General features: G+C 40.9%; 1 protein-coding gene and 1 long non-coding RNA gene across 2 annotated transcripts; one reads left to right on the forward strand and one right to left on the reverse strand.

Annotated features, from left to right (window-relative positions):
• Nucleotides 1–1603: 1603 nt before the first annotated feature.
• Nucleotides 1604–4045, reverse strand: LOC120255035 (light-harvesting complex-like protein 3 isotype 1, chloroplastic). Its single transcript, XM_039262953.1, has 3 exons — nucleotides 3569–4045; nucleotides 2160–2297; nucleotides 1604–2073 (listed from the first exon to the last, which is right to left on the reverse strand). The coding sequence occupies exons 1-3, from the start codon at nucleotides 3948–3950 to the stop codon at nucleotides 1829–1831; spliced, it is 765 nt and encodes a 254-aa protein (XP_039118887.1). The 5' UTR covers nucleotides 3951–4045; the 3' UTR covers nucleotides 1604–1828.
• Nucleotides 4046–14509: 10464 nt separating this feature from the next.
• Nucleotides 14510–15127, forward strand: LOC120255036. Its single transcript, XR_005534873.1, has 3 exons — nucleotides 14510–14571; nucleotides 14756–14854; nucleotides 14938–15127. It is a non-coding gene; the product is annotated as an uncharacterized LOC120255036 (long non-coding RNA).
• Nucleotides 15128–15147: the final 20 nt, after the last annotated feature.

Raw genomic sequence — 15147 nt, forward strand, 5'->3', positions numbered from 1 at the left:
TATATAATATATATAAAGGTTTCCGTACGCACACGACGTCCCTCAAACAACAATAAGATGATTAAAATAACGCACAAACGGTAGCCTAATTCTGTATTAATTTGGCTCTGCTAATCTGATTTCAAAAACACCTGCTTATTCCACTTTTTACCGTATACACGCTTATAACACACACTTTTTATCGCACTACGCTTTATAAGACAATATTATTGCTTATCGAATTCGCAGTAACCAACTACCAAAAGAACGCTATAAATTTCAGATAAAATACTTATATATATATCAGAATTATGTGGGTGTCTATAATGCTCCAAAACAGTGGTATAAAATATACCAAGTAGGATTACCGTTAAAGAACAGTGGTATAAAATATACCAAATAGGATTACTGTTAAAAAATCGGATATATAATAATATGATTTTAACCATTAAATTTGATAATTAGTAACTTATTTAATGAAAACTAATAAAAACTATATAAGTACTTGATTATCCAAATACATGATTTTAACACTCTTGTCATTATTATTATTGATCTACTTGTTTATCTCTTTCTCTCGCGTGTTTTAGGTAGTAGCTACGTTCTACTGACGCACAATTGACATATTCACATGTATTTATATAATTTTTTGAGTTTAAAATTTCTTTTATTAATTATTATGATAAAGACTTTAATTTATTATTATTATTATTTATAGGATTTGAGTTGTTTTGCTCATTTATTTAGATGTTTTAAAATATGCGTGTTTATTATCACTGTATTATTTTTGTTGTCTCTCATCTTTTCATGTCAAATAATATTATATCATTATTATAAATTATTTTTTAATCATTTTTGTACAATAACGTCGCATATTTCATAGAGGATAGTATTATTAAAAAATATGGATAAATAAAATATTTTTTTTTCACCTAAGATATAATTATAATAACATTAAATTTATTATTATTTTTTGAATAATAGTGTAATTTTTGTAAATGCTACCATGGCCGTATAATGGACCCTCACGTTTATTGATATTTAGAATAGTTTATTCAAAACTCTAGATTAAGTCCAATAATATATAAATGTCCTTACAACTATTTGATTTGTCGTGTGAAATATTTTATTTTAATTTTTGTTTAATAATTCATAAGTAATAGCTGCCATTTTACAAATATTGATGTTATATATATATATATATATTGACAAATAAGCGAAAACACTCCTCATTTAAAACAAACATCAAAACGTGTCCAGATGTAGAGGTTAATAAACTCTTCTTTTTCAAAAAAAAGAGCTATTATGTATACATATACCTTGCCTACAATCATAAAGTTTTCAGATGTTACATATATATTTATATTCTTTAATAATGCAATAAAAAATAGATAAATTGCTTTTTTATACTTATAGATAAGGATTTTTTTTTAAAAAAGAATATAATTAATTAATTGGTTATAAAACATGTTTGTTAATATATAATTATATTTATATCCCCATTATCAGATGGAAAAAAAAAAACCCCTCAAAGGTTAACCATCAACCGAACAACTGTGTATAGTACTAGAAACATGAGAAATCCAACATTAACCAAAACCAAATCAAATTATACCATGCATGATAACAAAAGCTTTGGCATCAGTTAAGAATGCATTCATATATGGCTGCTCATATAACCAGGACTTCACACACAAGGAAGTACAGCTCAAACAATGTAAGCCAGGGCAAGTAATGCAAAAAAGAAAGGACCCGGATAAATGAACAATAACAGAAGAACACAGAGATAAATGAACTGTAGAAGAAAAACACGAAGAAAATAGGCATGCCATGATAAGAGAGCTACTTACTATCGATCGCTCGAAGGTGTATCATCCTTCCAAGTAGCTTGCCACTGTTTGTCGTAGAAGGTTGTTTCCTCAATCAGCTTCTTCACAGTTTCGATATCTTCATTCTTTCTTATTACTAGAACACCTACTACAGCTATAAACAACAGTGTTTTGCAAAAGAAATTTCCCATCTGATCGACAAGGCCAGCACCAGTCAAGCTATCAACAAAATATGCCATGAAAAATCCGATCATTGCAGCACGGCCTGCAGAAATGCATGTATGAAGGTGAGCAAAGATGAAACAGCAATTGCTCAAGTATGAAAAGCCATTTGGAGTTTTACAATCTAACCATTTAATAATTCAGCCTCCGGCAAGTGATATCTTTTCATCCATGCCCACCAAGGTATTATTGATGTGTCAAATATTATAGGCTCATTTTCACTTGATGCTTCAGGATTATCTTCAAGCCATTTTCTCCTTCTTGCCTCTGAAAGACAGAATGACACTGACAGTCATCAATTGTAGAAAATATCTATTGGAGCTAATTGATAAATATTCTTTTGAAAAGTACTTTTTTACATATGTCTGTTGGACAAGTTGGACTGTGCCATGCCCGTGGCCTGTGAAGGGAAAGCCTATTTAACCACTTAATGCTATTTTACCGCAATATTTTTTTTTTCTTGGGAATCCAGGTCTCTGAAGCAGACCATTGACAAAGAAAATAACATCTATGGAATTGCAGAAGAAACGAATAACACACAGGCCACACGGCAATCTACAAATTAACTTGGCATCTAACATGCATGAGAATAGTAGCATCATCTGCCACATTCGCATATGTTCAAAGTTGGACAATCTTCCATGCAAAGATTGAGAAACCTGTTCACCAGGAAAGGTGTACCAGAGTGCAAAATGTGCATGTGTTACACAAAGAAGAAATGTAACATTTCTTTCTACAAGATAATCCAACACAAGGATCACTATCAACTTACATATAAAATCAAGGCCATGATATATTTCAGTCTGATACTTGTATCGACCCAGGTATGAAAATAAAAAAGGATAACAGGGTCATGAAACAAGAACTCAATGATGCAGTTCAGTGCTTCATTTAAATGGTTCAAGTTATTATCATATACAATCTCCTTCATTCACAGAGTTAATAAGCTATACTTAGTAAGTATTACAAAGAGGATCTCATGCAGGCCTTCAGGACCATATATATTACCACAAATAACTTAAACTCAACAAGGCGTGTATGCATGCATATACACCCCAATGATGGTTTGGAGCGAGAGTTCATTTTGTACTTGGAGACCACTGCCATTGTTCTACACCTTCAACTTCAATGAAGCTAAGCCAAAGGCCAGGACACACAAATCTCCTTCACCTTAAAAATGGTTTTCTTTATTATTCTGCATTTTCTCCAGTACTTTGTAGTATGAAACCATACATCTAGTCCTACATTAGGATATGGAATAAAAATCCTCCTTTTACAATGTATGAGATTCATGGGCAGTGTATTTCCCCAATTTCGAAAATATTAATCCTATTTAAAAGCATACATAGCACCAAGAAGTACTATGAAGAAATCATAGAAAACTAACTCCATTCTATAGTTCCCTAACAATAGCAAGTAAAAGAATAAATCAAACTAGAATAACAAAAACAACGAAGGAAATCCCAAACGTAAAACAAGAGAGAGAGAGAGAGAGAGAGAGAGAGAGAGAGAGAGAGAAAACATGGAGAAATCCTCACCAGCATCAATGACAGCATCCCAATCAGTCTTCCCATCCTTTCCAAACTGCTTCAAATCCCACGTCCCACCAACCCATCTCGGATCCTTAAACTTCGGCGGCTCCTCAATCACTACTGCAGCTGCAGTAGCAGCAGCAGCCCCATTCGATCCCAAACCCTCTCCACTCTCCTTCTCCACCTCCTTGGTCTCCACCTTATCTTCTACAGCGGCCACGACTCCAGCCCCATTAGCATCCGAGGACCTAGCGAGGAACAAAGAATACTGCCTCCTGATAAGCGGAGACAAGAGAAAGGTGGCTGGGTGCTTCAGCGAGAGATAGGGCTTAGTAGATAGGGTTGGAAGGAGGGTCGAGGGGAGCGGAGAGGAGAACAAAGAAGCCATGGGCGTCGATCTAGGGTTAGGGTTTCAGTGCTGGTGATTGAGAGAGGAGCACTCCCGCATTGCTTTCGTTTCTCTTCTGAGTGGATGAGAGGCTCAGAATGAAGACATAGATAGTGTGAGGAACAGGATAAGCCCGGGGGTTTATCTTACCCTTATTCTTAATTAATTTGTTAATTAATTTTAATTTAATTAACAATTTTAAATATTTTTTTATTCATAGTTTATATTTTGATTTTATTATGGTGAAATATATAAGTTGTATTATTTTGTTATACACTTGGCAGAGTTTATTTTATTGAATTGTTGTGTTTTATTTTATAATTATTATTCTTTTTATTCAATGCTTAAAATAAAAAAGGAAAGAAAATAAAATGTTACTCAGTAAAAAATAGGGAAAATTACTGTTCACCCATCGTAATTTTCAAAACTTCCCAAAAACCCTCCTACTTTTAGACACCCCGTGACAATTTCTTCCGTAGTGTTTAACTTCCCTTTTACCCCCTCACTGCTCACTTCAAATGGGTCCATGTTGTGAAATCCCATTTTTACCGAAAACTGGTGGAAAGGAAAAGCCCTAAAATCACATCGATGCTCAACCTTTTGCAGGGCTCGCTTGGTTTAACGCTTTAAATATTTTTTACTAATATGTTTAATAATTATCATATCCGGTGTATACTTCCCCATCTCCGCTTTAACGTTATCTTTACACGTATAACTATTCATATTAACGCAGAAATTCTCAAAAGTCTCACAGTAAACGGTGATCTTTTTCGCTTGATCCGAATTCGGCGCGTGGCACGTGGCAGGGTGCAGAGGTTATGGTATCCCGCTGCATAAGAATTAATGACGACGATTAAAATTTATGCGACTGTGAACATAATTCTTCCCGAACACCCGCTCTCGCTCACTCGCCAATGCTCTGCCACTCGTCGCTTTAACTTTTTTCTCGGATACGAAGAGTCACCGCTTGCGGAATTCACACCATAAATAACCGTAAAGAACTCTCCCCGACTGGACAACCACTCCTCAGTCCCTCATCATCCTCCTCCTCCTCCTCGTCCTCCTCTTCCCACTGGACAACCACTCTATCCGAAAAGGACGATGTCGTGAACCTTCTTCCTTATCTTGAGAATCATTTAGCCGCAATCACGCAATCAGTTAAACTATCTTTTTCAGCTTAGTCGAAAATGCTCTCATAATCGCCTCGAATGCGGAGGATTCTTCAGATGGATGACAGGCAAACAATTAAGCTGAGCATTTCGACTTGGGTAAGAAAAGAAATTTTTCACGTGATTTCGTGATTCATGAGGATTCTCTAGAGGAGGAGATCAGAAACATCCTTTAAGACTGGGGTTGATATTTATCACTCGAGACTTTCTCGTTACCATTTAAGAACATTACGTCGCTGTAAAAACTATTACGCTCGTGTTTAACTATCGGGATCTTCGCTTTAAGTCCCGACCATGACACATTGATTAATAGTCGCTTTTCATGAATGTGTGTTGTTTAACCTTTTTAATGTCATGACGTTAGTGCAGTTCAAGTTGATGCGCATGTTATCGCAAACCGGCAGTGAGCATTCGAATGTACTGACACTTGTTTCGTTATCACGAGGTCGAGTCGTGAGTGTCCCAAAGTCCGAGCGGACGTTGTAAATGTTGTAAATGTTGTAAATCTTTTATAAATAAAAACGAAACAAGCTTTATTTCGACCGTGAACTTCGAAATTTAAACATAGACTCTAGTAAAAACAAACAATGTGGGAAACAAAAACGTCATAGTAAAGAATAGAAAAATACGTAAATATGTTTAAACAAATGACAACGGTGTTTAAGAAAAAAAGCTACTCTTTAAACAACGACAACGGTGTAAACAATAGAAAAGTTAAACACTACTCAAGTTACTCTTTAAACAATGACAACGAGTGTTTAAGAAAAATACGTAAAGATGTTTTTAAACAATGACCCGGAGGTACCCATCTTCAACGCGATGTCGATGAAAAGCATTCAATTTAAACAATAACATATTATTTAAATGATATAGACTTTAGTTAAACAATTAACCGCTTTTTAAACACTATATGTATCCGTTTAAATATAAAAAAAGCTCGACGCTTACGAGAGACTCATGTTGAGTTGAGAACTTTCATTCGAACGATGATAATATGTCTTCCTCGACGACAGATGACATATATTTCCCTTTTGCCCTTGGGATGGAGGGAAAAATACCGCCCAATCACATCACGTCTGAGTCTAACCTCTATCGCATACAACCTGCACTTTTTGTTCGCCTTTCGATCTGCGTTTGTTCTTTACATCTTCTACTTCTTCTTCTTCGTCTTCTTTTTGTTCTTCATTTCATTTGGTTTGTACGATTTGGTTTTCGACCGATATATTATGGAGAGTTTTTGTGGTATTGCTAGATTCAACGGGGAGGGAAGAGTGCTAATGTTCACGACTCGGACTTCTGGGAGTTGGTGTTAGTCGAGATATGTAGCGATAGGGGTCTCGAAGTTTCTCTTGTCGGGGTTAAGTTCATCACACCGGATGGATATAAAAACGGTTTGCCTCAATCGAAAAACGATGTCGATTTCCAGCGGATGTATCACGTCCACTCCATCTTCAAATGTGTCATGAGTTGATCTTGTCGTCGGGGACAGTAAAAATGTGCCATTGCCGAATCCTAATGAAAAGCGAGGTTTTACTCGTTATGAAGTTCCTTTTCTTTTAATTATTCCGTATGTCGGGGTCATTATTGTTTAAATATGTCCAGTCACGGGTTAACATATTTTTACTAGTCCTTTTACGTTATTAGTTAATTGCTTAAGTATTTAATTTAACGTTTAACTATTGTCATTATCGCTTAAACATTATACTCTCCGCTAACATATTGATCTTTTCATTTCGACTCAAGTGTCTGGCAGAATTCGGATTCGCTGAAATGCTCCCATTCATCCCCATGGTGACCCTCGGCGCTGTGGGATGTCTTCCTTCCTCGCCGATCATTCTCAGTGTTGTCGCTGGATATTGACAACGCTTTTGACGGTGTCGAATATTTCGTGGACGTACTTCAAAATCATGCAATCAAAAGGAATTTTGACTTCAAATTCATAAAGAATCGAAAAACATCGAGCGATCGTGGAATGCGCCGATGGTCGTCGCATGCGCCTTCACGCATCAAAGAGAGTATAACAAAAAAATACTTTCGAATCAAGACAATCAACCCGGCTACACACTATGCGGTGGTGGCATAGGTTCAAGCGCCACATCCGAAAAGCGCCCAAAAACGGGTTAGCGCATCAGTGATTCGTGTAAGCTCAGGACCATCCCTCGCACAAGGACATCGACATTCGTAGGACACGTTATGGAATGATGGTGTCCACATACCATACAAGGTGTTTGGTTGAAAAAGAGCACGCCCGTAGCGGTCCTCGACTACAGTGACATCTCCAGCCTATGATCGCTTGCTTTGGTATGTGGATAAGGCGTCGAGACAACCCTTACAGATGGCTAGATCGTGGAGAGAGACGCGATCGCTTTTAAACGCAGCATTCTTTCTTTCACCGCTGTATCGTGGGATTCAAGAGGGCTTCGCAGCCGCCGTCAGCTTTCGACGGTACCCACCTCCTTGAAAAATATCGGGCACACCACCGCTCACAGTGAAAGATGGTAAATAATGGTTTTTCCACGCCGCCTGCTAGATAGCTCGACAACCAGACCGACGCCAATTGACTTGGTTCATATCTAAGTTAGGCGACGCCTTTATACGAGCGGAGATTATCACGAGATACTACTCTTCTGCCTGGACAGTCCAAGGGCCTCGCGAGCTAGCATCGCGAGAGTCTTCCCTTCTTCGCCACATGCGCATCGCTCGACATTTGGAGGCCAATTTTACGAAAAGCCACGCCGACTTGGGAAGGCATCGAGGGAGGAGGCCGGGTCTATACGCTCCCAAGATCGCGCGGCATCCACTGCTAAAGATTTCACGATACCGCTGAATGTAATCGCAGCCATATCACCAAGCTCATCAACCGGTTGATTAATCAAATCGGATATGGCACATCGGGTCGAATTATCTGCTCGAGGTGATCGTCGCGAGATGTATTCGAACGCCGCGGAGTCGCTCAACGCTTGATCAAGGAAGCTCGTCATTTACCCTAGAATCTAAAACGGTCGACCCATAAGGTCTCATGAATGTTGGTTTTACACTTAACATTTAGTATTACCCTTTAAAACATTCTCAATCTTTGTTTAATTACACTTGTCTCGACTTTTTAAATATTAATCATTTCGCTTAAATAATTACAATAATGTTTAAACATGTCGACGTAATTATTTAACCATCACCGCCTTTTGTTTAACCTTATTCGCTGTGTCTCAAGTCGATGCGACGTTATGTAACCCATGCAGCAAGCGACTCAAAACGGGAGAGCTACTTACGCCCGCATATACATTCGGGTTAGAGATCATCGCCGAGGACGACCGAAATCTTCGTGTTGGTCGTCAGGTCGACGATCGCTACGGCCGATCGACCAACGCAAAGAATCTCGCGGATCTCGCCATCGTAACTTGTTCACTGTCGGTGGCAAGTTTATGGTATCCCTCGCAGAAACATGTCATGCTACAGTAATAACGCAGCATGCACACCAACGTATATCGATTTATTAGCGGGTACTTCACCGGCCGACAATTACAACCGGGCGCATAAGGAAGCTTATATTCTCATACCCGACGACGACAGCCTTCGGACGGAATCGCGAGCTTCGCTTGGCGATCACCGCGATTAGAAGGCAGCCCGGGCGCTCTGGAGACGAAGAGGATCGAGTCGCAAGCGCTTGATGTCCGCGAAGTTACATCAGCAGTCACCGCCAAGGATCCGGCCACAATCGACGATCTTGCAACGAAACCGTCAGCCGACTAGGCATCGTTAATCAAACCGACGTGACAAGTGGAAACATCGTGGTATCGATGGAACCTTTCCACATTTAAACTCTTACTCTTTACAACGAATTGAATGTATTTACTACGTAGACATTGTTATTTTTAAACGGATACACTGCATTTGAAATATTTCAACCGACGTTTAAACAACGAGTGATTTATTTAAATGCAGACAAGGAGTTATTTTTAAACGGTACACCGTAATTTGAAATATTTAAAACTCGATGTTTAAACGATATATAGTATATTTAAACAACGAAAGTGAAATGTACACAATTACAACGTAAATTAAACAATGAAATAAAACCGAATGGAATTTTAACCTCGCTTTTTACAATTCAAAACAAACAAAATTTACATTAAGATATACAAGTCATGTTCTTCGAACACGAAAACAATGAATCGAATTTTCGTCCGTATTTACATTTGAAACAAAATCGACAAATGACATATAGATATGTTATTCAAAAACAAAATTTAACCCGCCAGGACTTTAATTCCCCCTCACTACGGACGCCACCGCCCTCCTTAGTGCGGTAACATATCGCAGAACTCGAGGTAAGGAACGTCTGTCTGCGTAGCCGTAACTTCTCACCCCACAGCAATCGCTCGATCAAACCGCATGACGAGACTGGCCAATCGACGCTCCTTTGTTTTTCGCGTGGGTTTCTCGCGCACGAAGCGGTATTTCATTGCCAGCCGACTCGCTTAACTCCATCATCGACACAAAGGCTCGAATAGATTCCGGGCTCGAGATACGCAAGTCGAGATTAGAATACCGATTTAAATAGCAAATGTATATTAACTCGGACATAATTAAAGAACTTACCATGTCCAACGCGTCCTTATCGCATTCCTGACACGAAGAATAACGCCCGTATTCTTTGCTTATCATCGTCTCAGACGTATCGGCTATGGAGTGGCCATTCATTATTATCTGAGGACGACAATTAACTTCACGCAGTCACGCGACAAGCATCCCCGATCATAGCCATACTCAGTGTCATGTGCTGCCTCGCTTTTCGACATAAACAGGGCTTGCGCTCTGAGGACTGTAGCTACCAGAAGGATACGGGCTTTCGCTCACCGACTTTTTGTATTACGTGACACGAAAAGCGTCCGATCACATCATCAGCCGAGTCATCTCCTTCCCTGCTAAAACAGTATAACTGTCAAGGCTGACTCGACAAATATTCCTTCCACACGATCTACGTCAGGTTAAACGATAATGATATAATAAGACTCATATCAGAAATATTTAAATGATATTATCAATCGTTACATGATATTATATATAATTAAACGATAAGTAGAAAACTTAAACGATAACATATAAAGGTATTAAACACTATTAGGAAATAGTTAAACACTATAAGAAACCCCTTTAAACAATATCATAAAAACGCTACACTTACTCGTCCATGTAGCAACAGGAAGATCCCTCATCAACTCCCCGCCAGACTAGTTAAGACAACCTCGAAAGCCAACCCATTTCTTCTTCTTCTGAATAAAAAGCTTTCCGAGTCAGTCTCGGTCCAATTTCTGATCGGCCTCGATCATCTCTCTCGCTTTCCGCTCGGGGTCTTCATCACATCTTCCTTCGACGCTGGACGATGGCGACAAAGATATCAACCGCATCATATCCCACATGGTCGTTCTTTGCTGGGATCGCTGTCCCTGGCTCGACGCTGGGACGACTGGCGACTGTAATCAACCGCAGACACTTCCTTACATGGTTCTTGTCAGCGATCGGTCCCGCTGTCAGCGTCGACTCGCCACACGTTACCACGCCTACCACAGAACGGATTCGACGATCTTCCTCAACCGGCCATCGACAACAAAGATCATCGGGGAGACACACCCTTAACTTGTTCTCGATCTTCGTGGATCTGGTCCATCTTGACGCCGTCATCTCAAGCAATGGCCCACCCTGCCCGACTGATTTCATCGAGAAGAGAGTCAATCCACCTTTTCTCAATCCGCAGAACGGCCATCATCATCTACGACGTCCTCCACCGCTACGTCTATGTCATCAACTCGACGCATGACTCCAAGAATGCGATCACCGACTGGTGTCGCTATTGTTTCACTCGTCACCCAGGGCTGGAGATGCAGAGCGTGATTGCTCTCTCTTTTCGCAAGTCTCTTCGAATGTGCCGCCTTTGAACGACCTTCCCGATGACGTCGCTCGCCGCTCAAATTCGACGCCTCGCTCGTCCCCGGTGCTTCGCTCGAGGGACGGCGCAGCAACATGAGCCCATTCCGCCTCCCACACGAGCTGACAAGCCGAGGAAACTCGTTATCAATATCCTCGCACGCCCGCATAAGAGTTGCGGCGACATCTTCGCCTAACGTCACCGGTGCAGCCACGGCACGGAGGGCTCGCCATGGCTCGGGGACTCGCTGGTCGCGTAGGGGGGTTGCTGGAATCCGCCGGGTAGGGGAGGCTTCTCCTGGCCGAGGAACGCGGCGGCGCTGCGGGCCGGAAGTAGGAGAACCCAAGGCCCACACAAGCACGATAGAGGGTCGCCTCTCATCCCCGCCGAGAAGTGGTTCTCGAGCAACGGCATCCATCCGCTCTGCCGTCTCTCAACAAATATTTCTTCTTCAAAGATTCACGGAACCAACTCGTGAAACTAACATATACGAAACCAAACAATTTCAAATGAGATCATTCATTTTAAAACTATAAAAACTATATTTAAACAGAGTGTTTATATATTTAAACGTTATAGAATATAATTAAACGGAGAACAAAAATATTTAAAACCGTACGTAATAATAGTTAAACCAGAATACTAAAGTTAACGCTAAATAAAAATGTTTAAACATTAAAGACTTATGTTAAACATCGTCCACGATTTATTACCTCTTTTCCATCGAGCGACGACAAGCTCGCTTTCTACCGCTGTTTCGCTCCCGAAAGTAGCTTTCACCGTAGCACAAGATCCTGGGATCTCGACAAACGGACTTTCTTCCCCGCTCCGGCCACTCAGTAAAACCAGCACGTGTAAGCGATCGAAAGCAACCCTTAACGTCACTCTCGTGTTGGTCTTCTTCCCGCCGCATCTATCTGCGACTCTGCCGCTTGAGAATATCCTCCATAAGCCACTTCAAGGCCGTCTCCGCCCACGCCAGACGCCCCCTACGGCCGGAGATCATCGACGTAATCAACGATCCAGCTCGGAACCGAGTACGATGTATTTGGGAAGAGGATCGTCCCCTACGAGGTACACCATCGAGTTTCGACAAAATTATCTTCTTCTCCCTCTCGTCGAACAAGTCGCACTGTGAGTGCCTCGACTGGAGTCTCTCGCTGTCCCTCGTAGGGTCTCGATAGACACCGCCCTTCGAACCGACTGGTTTTCTTCTTCTCGAAGACCACCTGCCGCCTATCGCAACGCAGCATCAAGAACGAGGGCCACATCTCGAGGTCCCAAACTCAGCAGCTTTTCCCCGATCCTCGAATTTATCAGTGCGACCATCGCATCTTTGCAAAAGAGAATCAAGAAGGGCCCTCTCGGTATATGGCTTCCACCAGTAACGCCGCAAACGCTGGGTCTCTTCGAATAATCTCCTGATTGCCGAGGGGTCATGTTAACTTTCAATTCACCTAAGGTCTCCACAACCGCTGCCAAATAGCAACGCCCATTAACTAGGGTCGACCGCCATAATCACAAGCTCACGCGATAATAACAACACATATCAATACGCAGATTTGATAAAAAGTTTGCTGTAAATATAAGGTTTTAAACTAGAACTCTCGCTTATTAAACGTAGATATAAAATGTTAAACAGAGACCCATTTTGTTAAATGAGACTAGAATACTTAAACAGAGACAACAAATGTTAAACTGTAACATCTCATTTCTTAAACGCCAACCCTCATTTCAGAAATCGCAACTATATCAAACGAAACGGAAACGTACATTATAAATATTACACAAATCATAATAATCGAAAAAAACTATTTCGAGAAAGCGATACATACGAAACGCAAAACAAAACAAAACCCCTAGCCGAGAAATCTCCCTCGCAGACTAACAAAACTCCAAAATCGAGAAATCCCTCGCAGACTTCAATATCTTCCAACAAAAACACGAAAGCACAAAACAAAACCGAAAAATCTTCTTCAGAATGTAACAGCTAACATAAAACCATACTCAATACCTTAGATCGAGAATCGATGAAACGCCAACTAGTAGCATGGGGACTTCTCCTCGAGATACCTGTGAAAGGGAAAAGTCGATGAAACGCCAATTACGAGGCTTCACGGTAGAGACAACTTGAGACGCTCGAAACTGGAAAAAGTCAAGACGTGAGTTGAGAAAAAGCAATTAAACTAGCTCCAATAAATTGCCTCTCGGGTTACCCTACTGAAAACCGCCCACTTCCTCCTCAAATCGCCGAGATGGTCTGCACCACGACTCCCCACGCAAAGGGCATTTTCGTCCAAAAAAATTCAAACTCACTCCGCTCACATCCGCTACAGCGGCTCGTAGCTTTAAAAACATGACTTTAAAACGAGTGGTTTGATCGCAAAACTAACGTGTTAGAATTTTTACAAACTTAAAGGGTTTTTTTGGCAATTTCCACTAAAAAATAACATAATATTAATGAAATGAAATAAAAAAATTGGACATGACGTCATAATATGAAGTGGGTCCCAAAAATTTCCTTAGTATGATCTTTATAACACGTGGCAACAAATCATTGGGAATAAAAGGGGCCCACTAATACGATAAGATGGTCCACAGGATCACCCAATCCAAATCAAGGCAACGGCCCAGCCGTTCTCCTTCGCCACAGAAACCTAGATCCGCGAGTGTGACACGCTCGCTTGCTACACCATCTTAACCATTCGCTCGTCTCGCAGGAACACCGCACCGCTTCTCGCCTTCAATCTTGGCCCCTGGAAAAGCTCCCCTCATTTTTAGGGCCCCTCGTTGTCTCTCTGAATTCTCCCGCTTCGTCACGCAAAGAGATCGAAATCGGAGACAAACGGGGAGATCGCCTGCGATGCCGTCATTCTCGGCGATCCCGCCATCCTCCGGCGACGGGGCAGCGGCGGAGAGGAGGCTCCTGGGAGGCGGAAGAGCGGCTCCGGGAGGCGATCGAGGAGTTGCAGCGGCACCATGCGAACTGGATGGAAGCGACGCGTACCCGGAGTGCGACCATGCGGATGAGTCTTGCTGGCCCATGCTATTGGCAACCTCTGCCAGACCTTCCTTCTCTCCTATGGAGTTAGGGCTGGGATCGGAATTCTTCTTCGAGCTTTCAAGCTCGCCCGGCGGCAGTCCTACTCATCGATTCTTGATCTCAAGGTCAATACCTTTTACTTTTTGTATTCAACACTTCGTTGTTTGAGTTTGGATTTTGGATTATGTTAAGGTTTGAATCTTAGAGCGTTTTGTCCTCAAGTGGGAAAGTCTTGACCGGCAGAAGACGTAGACGTAAATTGTACATTAGCTTTTGTTCTGTTTTTTAATCTAGTGCTTTTTGTTCGACTTGATGATCAAACCTTTTACTCTGAATGCACAGCAACTTGTTTCGGAGAAGGATCTTATAGTGAGAGAAGAAGCATGCCGTATTGGTTTGCTATTTGGTGGTTTCACGGGATTTTTATCATGCCATTAGATGTTTCTTGAGAAAGTTTCGGAAGAAAGAAACACCATTAAATGCGTAAGTTCTTGAAAAACAGCATCTTGATGAATTTTTCCCTTTAAATAGTTTCTAAGCATGTGGATTTTTTTAGTGAGTGATTTTTGGTTAGCGTGGTTAGTATTAATTCTGCGGTGTTGCTAGAATTCATTAATGCATGATCCCTCTTCCATGTTTGACTTAGTTGAAGGGTATGATGGAGCAGAATTTTAGCAGGTTCAATAGCTGGCTTGTCCATATTAGCTTTAGATGATTCAAGTCGAAGGCGACACTTGCCTTGTATCTCCTAGCTAGACTGGCTCAGGTGCAGTTTGTCATTTCTTTTTGGTGGATATAGATGTGGTCGTATGTTTTTGTTGCTCTTATCACTGATTCATTACATTACAGTGTGCTTATAACTCAGCAAAGTCAAGAATAAGTTTCATCTATGGGGGAGTCATTGGAAACATGGAGATTCTTTACTCTTTTCATTGGCATGTGCACAGGTGATTTAGTTTTGCTGTGATACTGATGATGCTTATATCAGTGCAATTATTTTTCAGCACAGAAGGGATAATCGGATTTCATTGATACACATACCTTGTGTTGTGTCATATG

The sequence above is a fragment of the Dioscorea cayenensis genome, unplaced genomic scaffold, assembly GCF_009730915.1.
Source record: "Dioscorea cayenensis subsp. rotundata cultivar TDr96_F1 unplaced genomic scaffold, TDr96_F1_v2_PseudoChromosome.rev07_lg8_w22 25.fasta BLBR01000799.1, whole genome shotgun sequence".
In the NCBI taxonomy this organism is placed as follows: Eukaryota; Viridiplantae; Streptophyta; class Magnoliopsida; order Dioscoreales; family Dioscoreaceae; genus Dioscorea; species Dioscorea cayenensis.